At 39.0% G+C, this 9,503-nt stretch overlaps 1 protein-coding gene across 3 annotated transcripts in view; it reads left to right on the top strand.

The window, feature by feature from the left end:
• Positions 1-9,503, top strand: part of WAC (WW domain containing adaptor with coiled-coil) — a 122,678-nt gene that overhangs the window by 71,135 nt on the left and 42,040 nt on the right. For all 3 annotated transcript variants that reach the window (XM_019508232.1, XM_019508231.1, XM_019508230.1), the window contains 3 exons: positions 1,559-1,801; positions 4,165-4,287; positions 8,369-8,517. In XM_019508232.1, coding sequence (XP_019363777.1) covers positions 1,559-1,801; positions 4,165-4,287; positions 8,369-8,517 — 515 coding nt within the window. The remainder of the gene's footprint in view (positions 1-1,558; positions 1,802-4,164; positions 4,288-8,368; positions 8,518-9,503) is intronic.

Raw genomic sequence — 9,503 nt, 5'->3', positions numbered from 1 at the left:
CCCCCCACAGACTTACCAGCAAGATGCTGCTCTCCAAGGTGCCTGGCTGCATGCAGGTAGATGCTGCGGCTGCATTCATGCATGCAGCATTTATTGGTGACATTATCAGCTACACCAGCCAAAACATGCTGATTGCTGATAATGTTATTTTTTCTTTTATTGGTGATGATCCAATATGTACTGATATATCGGTGCACTTCTAATGGAAATGTACCAATGACCTATTCTCATAATACAAGAATTAAAGTATATTTTTATAAAGTAGAAGTCAAATTTAAGACTTGAAGCACTTTTTTATGGAATGCACATTCTGTGGAATTATTTGCCATAAGATGCAATTAAATGTAGGACTTGAATTGGATTCCAGAAAGAAGCAGATGTAGATGGATAATTAGCATCAACACTTTATTAAAGTGGTCTTAGAAAAATAAAAGATATAATCCCTTTATGCTTCAGGGTATAAACTAAGCTCTTTCAGATATCATAAGAAACCTCTTCCATGAATATGAATTCTTAACTGCACACTGCCAGTGACAGGTTGCCACACTATTTGAACTTGATTGGATCCCATTTTGGCAGACTTTCTTTCTGTTCTGTAACTGCTTGCTATTCTTTTTTATACCTCAACTTTGACAGTTCCTCCTGTTTGTAAAATCCATGGAATTCTTAAGAACACTTTTAATTATTTATACTTTTAAAAAAAAAAAAAAGAAAAAAAAGAGCAGTCACTGGCAAGTGTATGGTGCACTTGGAGTATGTGCTTAATGGAAGAAAAAATCAAAGGAACATTTTAGTTTATTTTTATGGCAACAAGAAAAAAAAACAAACTTCCATGAGAGAAACTCTGTTTCTGGTGCATCTTTGTCAACTTTCAGTATGGATCTCTGTGTAAAATACTCTGGTTATGTGAAACCTGATGTGTATATAATTAGCATAACTATATAACACAGTGCCAATCCCAATTTTGTTATCAGTTACTTTCGTAGTAACAAACATTGATTAACGTGTTGGTTAAGTTCATAGTATCTTGCACTGCTTGCTTTATAACATAATATATGCTGGTTAACTGCAGAGAAACAGTGATGGGGAAGCAACTGTCAAAATGCTGCTGTTAGAAGCTGTGAAAATAATAGCTAGTTAAAGGGCTGCTAATACCACAGCACTGGCAGTACTGTGTGCTTATTGTGTACATTAAGTTCAGATAAGTGCATGTTCCAAGTAAGTGCATAGCCTTTTTCAGGCTCAAGCCGATGCATTTAAATGGAGTACAGTATTAATAAAGAAGTCTGAACATCAGTGTAAAGTGCAATCATGCTAAGGTGTATTAAGCTTGAAAAAATTGCAAGTTTCCAGAATAAGATGTGTTCCTTTTTCATAATAAGCTGCAATAAGCTACTTTGTGTAAACCCATTATCTTTTATATAAACTTAACCTTCTTTTGAGAAAATAGGCAAGAAATTAATATTACCTATTTCATGTGAATATTGTGCTAGTGAGAATGTGACCAAAAGTTGTGTTGCAAAGGAAAAATGTAAATTACTGTCTGTCTTCTGTTCAGAGTCTACATCAGTGGACAAATCTGTATCCCATTCTTGCACAACTCCTTCTACATCTGCTTCTGGACTGAATCCAACATCTGCACCTACTTCATCTACTTCTACAGTCCCTGTCTCACCTGTCCCACAATCACCAATTCCTCCATTACTTCAGGACCCAAATCTCCTTCGACAGCTGCTACCTGCTCTGCAAGCTACTCTGCAGCTTAATAATTCTAGCGTAGATATATCCAAAATAAATGAAGGTAAGGATGCTAAAAATAATTCATAAAATTTACGTTTTATTTTGCAAGTTCTGTTTATAACAAGGCATAAAAATGTTGAAAACCTTTAGAAATGAGGTGACAAAACAAAATAGTACAAAATAAAGAAAAAAAAAAAACCTGGGTAAACTTAGCCTTACTGTTTTAGTTTTCAGGGTTTTTTTTAACTCAGCCTATATAATGATCATTTTATCTAATTAGCAGATCATCAACTAAATAAATATTTGTGTACATAAGCAGTCTCATGGGATCTGAGATTTCTTCAGTCTGTTGGTGTTTGTTCCTGCATACAGTATTTAGTTTTTATCAGCTGCCAGAAAGGAGAGTTTGGGTTACATTAGTGGTACTGGATCTTGCCCTTTTTCTGTTACCAGTGCCAACTGGTTCTGTTGAAACTGTAATCCTCTGTAGTTTGTGCTTGTGTTGTAATAACTCATTACATAGGGTGTTCACTAAGGCTGTTTTTTTCATTGACCCTTAAAGCTCATTGACTACCAGTTTTGTTTAGTGTAACAGGAAATGAGTGCAGGTTGGTAGTGTTTTCCAGTGGGGACCAGATTGACCTAACATGGGTCTGAGATGGTGGGCATTGAGTCCCAGTTGTCCCTGCTGGCCCTGTGGCATGGTGCAGGGAGAGGCCCCCTCCACCAGAGCTGTAAGCTGCAAATGCCTGCTGTAGAGTATTTGTTGGTCCTTGGGAGATGGCTTTTATTCTGATGATGAAGATTGGGAATAAATAGCATTCAGATGGTAAAAATATTTGGAAAAGTAACTTGCAAACCATTGAGCAGCTTTTTCAGTGTTGCCTAGACTAAATTATAATACCCATTTTTTTTAAAGTTCATAAAGTTAACTTAAGTTACATATTAATTCTTTGTTAGCAGTTAATGCTTTGTGTATGGAATCCATGATTAAGTCCATCAGTGATCCTGCACTTTGTTGGAGAAGTGTTTAGGTTTTTCTGTAGGTTTATATCAAACTTAATTGTTTTAGATGCTGCTTGAAATTTCTCATTCTGAGTTTCAGATAACGTATACATTTGAGAGTTTGCTAGCCTCTGGTGGCAGAGAGGAATGTGTTTGGGTTTTTTGCCCTTGCTCTGAATTGATCCCTGATGTAAGTGGGAGAATGGAGTTTGTACTTATGAGAGAGGCAAGGATTTCTTAGGCAGGTATTGCTTATTGAAGCACCTGTGTAGCTGGGATGAAGTGAGACAAGTTTTCGAATGAAAGACGTTCTTCCTTAAGTCTTCTTCCCTCTTCCCCCAAATGCCTGTCATACAATTTCTAGACCTTCATAGCTACAGTATTGCTCTTATACTACTGTTTGTACTTATACCATAGAGTTAAGGGGTTTAACAGATTTGAAATAGCTTTGGGGAAAGTGCTAAAAATGCAAATTTTAAAATTGTTCCTAGAAATTTTGTTTACATTAATCTAAATCATAATTTATGTAACAGCTTTTACTTATGAAAATGCTTTCTAATGAATAACTAGTATCTGCATCAGGGGTGGGCAAAATGCGGTCTACCAGGCCATTCTATCTGGCCCACAGGGCCCCTAAAAAATTTAGAAAGTGAATATTTATCATCCCCTGGATACCTGTCATATGGCCCTCAATGGCTTGCCAAAACTCAGTAAGCAGCCCTCCACCCGAAATAATTGCCTGCCCCTGGTCTACATCATGATGTCATAATAAAAGCCAGGCAGAAAATTGTTTTACTATCTTGTAAGAACTTTTCTGAGATTTTTCCAAAACTACTTACTATCCCATTTTGGTAAGAAAAGTAGCAACTCCAAATTTGTGCAAACAGAATCAGTTCAGTGAGACAAAAAGTTATGTCTCAGATTTTCTTTTTTAAATGAAAAAGTTCCAAAATAGAGAATCCCAACAACTTTTTAAACTTTTCTCAATTTTTTCTAAAGGAGAAATGAGTGTAAGTGTTTCCTTTCTCCACATATTTTTTGTTTTTAATGTCTGGCCATCTTCTGAATGGGAAAAAAATTATTAAATTCTCTGCCAATTATCATTATAATAGGAATAAGATGTATTGTGCATCTGGAAGGTTCTGAAGTTAAAAAAGCAATAGGCTTTATTCTGATTGCATACTGTAACTAAAATATGACTAAATCCTTTTGTTTTGTATTTACAAGAATTGCATGTTATGGACTAAGCTGCAGAGAGAGATCCTATTTAGGTAGGATTTTGAAAAATAAAGTGAGCACCCACATTGCCAACAATGAGAAACAGTTCTCTTGTTTAGGTGCATAAATATTAGGTTCATAAATCCACTCTTGAAAATCTTTCTACGTCTTGCTTTACATAGAGCAATACTTGTTTTTCAGTTCTTACAGCAGCTGTGACACAAGCCTCTCTGCAGTCTATACTCCATAAAATTCTCACTGCTGGACCATCTGCTTTCAATATTACTTCCCTGATTTCTCAAGCTGCACAGCTGTCTACGCAAGGTATTTAAAAGTCTTACGTGTCCTTATGCAAAATTGCATTCTAAAAGTTTAATTTAAAAAAGTCATTGGTGAATGACAGCGCTAGAACTTAAACTTTCAGTTCAAATGGGAGGGTAACACCATTTTAATGTAGGTTGCCTGATGCACCAGAAGTGCAGAGTTTTCCAAGCAAAGGATGTGGTAAAGAGTCTTTATGTAAGGAACTCAAGGCTGATGTATTAGAGTAGATTAAGTCTAATGATTCCTTGTTTTCACTTTTGTGACTTAATAACTGCTTGTGTAATGCCACCTTTTTGGAGACACCAGGCTTTTAGGCATTGCATGTTTCTAATCAACAGTTTAGATTGATACAGTGTAACAGTGCTCATGGTTTTGGCCCCATGGGCCAGATGAATAGCATGGGGCCAGATCAAACCTTGTGCTACCCTCCTGTGTGTTGGGACTGGGGCCCGGTCCAGCCCAGGCCCCACATGCTGGGATTGGGCCCTGAGCTGCCCTGTGCACCAGATCTAGCCTGCAGAGCTCCCTGTTGATCGTGGGAAGTCCTGTAGGCCAGATGATCTGGCACCAGGGGCCAGAGGTTGAACAACCTTGATTTAGTGTACAAGGCAGAGTGTCAGCCAGCTTCTGCTATTTAAGGCTTGCCTAGAGTGCATTTTTCTTTACTGTCAGCTGCCTTTAGGATTAGTAGTGACACCCAATTTAGAGTCGCTTTTAACATTTAAACCTCATATTAAGTAAGTATTTGACCATGCGTTTTCTAAGAGATCTTTGGTTCCAGAATTTATTCCCTTCCCTCAGACTTTGAGTTATGTAGTTAATCTAGGTAAATATTCCAGGTATAAGACAAATTCTGTTTCTCCAGGCAATTTGGGAAGCAATGGCTTATACAGTAGAGCTTGAGATTTGACGTGAGGTTAGGTGTAGGTGCTGTATCAGTGATTCTTGACCAAGCTTTTAAGGCTGCAGTGGGGTGCCACACAGTATTAGCACTGGTAAGTGTGCAAACACCTACAAATGATTTTCAAGATGAATTCAGGGATTTCAAATAGAAATCAATGCTGCCAAAAACATTTTGACCTGCTATGATCTTTGAGTTCTTTGCAACAGAAGAATGGCTGTATAATTTTTTTTGTAGTCAGAGGGATGTCTTGAGTCTAAAAATGTTGAGAACCACTGTGCTATCTGTAGTACATGTAGAAATAAGCAATGTTCTAAAGTCTTAAAGTTGTTTTTAATGCTTCTAATTAGATTCAGTACTTTTAAATAAAGATTTTGAATGAGACACATTCATTTGTCCACATTTGCAAAAAATCAGAAGTGGTCAGCACCCACATTTTCAATGCATGCTTTCAGAACAAGGCCTTGATCAGAATGAATATATTACAAAAATACTCAGCGTTCAGCAGCTCTTGTTCTCATGTTCTGAGCATTGATGAAAATCTGGCATTTAAAGCTGTATTCTCCTTTAAATGATAGTTATGCACACTCTCACTGTGGGTCTGCATGTATCTCAAGCACCTTTTGTCTTAGCAGTGCCTATAATGTAAGAATTATTCTTATAAGCAGTGTTCTTGTTTTTGGGCTAGTCTCCCTTTAATTTTTGCTGGTACTACTCTGTGCTGGTCACTGGGGCATCCTTTCCTCTCTTTGGCTGTCTTCTATATATTATATCCTTTTCAGATAGAAAGATTAGTAGTTTCCTTCTTTCCTTTTCATTATTTTTGAAGGGTTTATGGGTATTCTCTGGATGTAAACTATGACTGTCTTGTGACCAATGACAAACCTGCATCAGATGAGCACACAAGAGAGCTTTATTTTTTAAGGGAACACAGAGTGGAGATTTGGATAGGTATGTATCCTCCAACACTAGCTCTTCATGGAGACCCTACATTTCAGGCTTCAGAGAAACTGGCAAGAGATCTATTGTGTAGGACTTCTTGAGTTCCTCTAAGTTTGAGAGTCAGAGACCATTAAGTATACTTTTGAAGATTGTAGATGCTCTGGACATTATCTTCTAGTTACCATCAACAATCAAGGATCTCCTTCTAGTTCATCAAGGATCTTCTGATCCTTTTGACCATTAAGAAAGCCAGAGATAAAAGGTTTAGACCAGAGGTATCAAACTCATTTGGCTCATAGGCTAAATCTGGGCTACAGGGCTTCCCATGGGCTGTGGCTGCAAGAGCAAAGAAATTTGAGTGCCAGTTTCAGGGAGTTCATACTGCTTCTGCTTGTCCTCCTTTTCCCCTGGCTACTGATCTTAGTTGCCAAGGGTGAATAACCTGATTTTGGCAGTGGGTAAGGGTAGGGTGTGGGAGAGTGGGGAGCAAGAAGTGTTAACTCCTTAGGTTCTGGAGCTGTGCTGAAAACAAGCATCTCTGGCAGTTGTGGGAATTAACATCACTTCTCTCAGACTGTTGAGCCCGTAGGAAGCCCCAGAGTCTGGGTTCAGCCTGTAGTGCCAAACAAATTCAACACGAAGTGCTAGTCCTTTTTCTTCACAGGAGATGTTTGTATAGACTTTCCATTTTGATGCCCTCATTTATCATGCGAACCCTCTTGTGTGCCATTTCATGGGTACTCTGTAAAGGGAGACTGGATGATCTCGGAAACCTCCAAGACAGTTTTAGTACCCAGACATTCTGATGTCCATGAGGGACTCCAAAGCTTTATATTTGGTCCCCAGACCTTCTTATTCAGGACAGAGAGAAAGAAAGCGTGTTTCATTCAGACCAATTCAAATAGTTGGGAAAAATTCTTTGCAAAGAGCAATTTTTCCAACTATTTGAGTTGGTCTAATAAAAGATAAGATCTGCCCAAAAAACCATGTCTGCCTATGTCCTTAGGCCAGTACAGCTACAACCTATACTGCTTTTGTTCATACCTTCATTCCTGTCATTTGACAGCCTGGAGAGCTAGGACAGGACCTTTTGGCCCTGCAGGCTGTATGAGTGGTCTGTGGTGAGTTCTTGGGCCGGATCTAGTCTGCGGGTCTAGTCAGGTGTGCATTTGGGCCAACTCTTGATCTGGTGTGTTCCACGTTGAGCCCTAGTCCCACAAGCCATATTGTGGCTGTGGCCTCAGCCCTGGACCAGATTGAGCCTGTCAACCTGCCCCCAACAAATTTCTGCACTTCTTTTGGGTAGCCCCACAGACCAGCTCAGACTGTTTCATAGGCCAGACTTGGCCTGTAGGATAGGGGTTTGAGCCACCCCCTGCTCTAGGAGATCAAACAGAGCTGTTCTGACAAGTAAGGGATATTATCCACAACAGAAAAGACTCTTCCGTGCACTCATGTGGCTAAGTGAACCACACTTTCTATCTTGTGTGTAACAAGGAGATTGAGCTTGACCATTCTTCTATTCTAACTATATTAGAATATCTGCTGTAGCATAAGCATGTAGACCTGTCCATGGAAATTTTTCTGGTGGCTGCCTTTGCACACTTATCAATAGAATTCTATGAGATGTGTTGTCTATATGCATATCTGTACCCTGCCTGCCTGCTCTTCTTTTGGGGGGTTACGGAGTATAGAATTCTGGGTCTGAATGGCAAGTAAGGAGTTGGAAAGGCACACTGGCTTTTATCTCCTTAGCAAAGGGTATAAATAAGAGTGAGATAATGGTGTGCCCTTTGGATACTGCTAAGGTAAGAAGTCTCCAGATATAGTATCCACATGCATCAGGTTTTCTGTCTCAAAGAACTCCAGCTGCTGGTTAAAAAAAATAATAAAATAAAAAACAAACAAACAAACAAAAAAAAAACACACAACACAAACCCCAAAAAATCCCAACAAAAAAACACAAAACAAATTTTAAAAAACCCAACAAAACCAACCTCCCTCCCCCCCTCCAAAATCCCCCCCTCCCTTTTTAGTGTTTTCTACTTGCCATTTACTTGCTCCCAACCATTTCGTATGTGTTCATTCCTTCAAGTTAGGTTGGTTTGTTCTCTTTGTATTTTGAGTGTGGTATTTTATTGTTTTTAGTATATTGCATTTTATTTCTTGTATAGTACCTTTTATGCTAAGGTGGGAGAAGATGCTATAAAATCACTTTTTTTTTTTTTTCTTTCACAGCTCAGCCATCTAACCAGTCTCCAATGTCTTTAACATCGGATGCCTCATCACCAAGGTCATATGTATCTCCACGAATTAGCACGCCTCAAACCAACACCGTTCCTCTGAAACCTTTGATGAGTACACCCCCTGTATCATCGCAGCAAAAGGTAGGAAGCTTAGTAACTTCAGTGCGACTGGTAAAAGTTAAGGGACTGAATAGTGCAAACATACGAGTTGAAGGAGGAAAGAAACCATTAATTGGAAGTGGTTTGTATTACTGATGTGTAATTGCGTATAGAATCCTAAGTATAAAAAGACAAAGTGCCGAATTTACCATTCTCGGTGTAAAAGGATGATTGGCGGTTGAGCTATTTTTATTACCTGTCATTCTCCATGGTAGGGCTGCATTTTATTAGAAAATCATGTGCAACTTGTATTATGCAAGTTAAATCAGATTTGTTTGTTTTATAAGTAAAAAGGTGTTCCTATATTATGATATGAAGAACACGAATAGTTGATTCTTATAAGCATCATTTAGGATTTTCCTCTGTAGCTTCCTCCTCCTTTCTAGTTTGTTCTGTGTCCTCTGTCAGAGCAACAAGGTAACATCTGCAGTTTTAGATGGATAAGGTTGGGGGTCAAGCTTTGAAGGGTCTTCCCACAGGTATGCTACTTTCACTGTTTATGTATAACTACTGAATCAAAAAAAATCTTGACTTACTCTTTTAATTTTAATGGCCCCATCAAAGGATTTTTTGCTGAATGTAGAATCATATTAAACTCCCAGATACGATTTATCATAGAAGTCGGGTCGGAAGGGACCTTATAGATCTTTAAGTCCAACCCCCTGCCAGGGCAGGAGAAAAAAAACTGGGCTCAAATGATCCCAGCTAGGTAGGCATCAAGCCTCCTCTTAAAGACCCCCAGGGTAGGAGCCAGCACTACTTCCCTTGGAAGCTGGTTCCAGATCCTAGCCGCCCTGACCGTGAAGTAGTTCTTACGGTTGTCTAATCTAAACCTACTCTCCAACAACTTGTGGCCGTTATTCCTTGTTATGCCAGGGGTGCTAGGGGAAACAAGGTCTCTCCCAAACCCTTCTGGTCCCCCCTAGTGAGTTTATAGACAGTCACCAGGTCCCCCCTCAGCCTTCTCT

Source organism: Gavialis gangeticus, unplaced genomic scaffold (assembly GCF_001723915.1).
Source record: "Gavialis gangeticus isolate Ggan-Ray unplaced genomic scaffold, GavGan_comp1, whole genome shotgun sequence".
Classification (NCBI taxonomy): Eukaryota; Metazoa; Chordata; order Crocodylia; family Gavialidae; genus Gavialis; species Gavialis gangeticus.
This window is presented reverse-complemented; position numbering and strand designations above follow the sequence as displayed.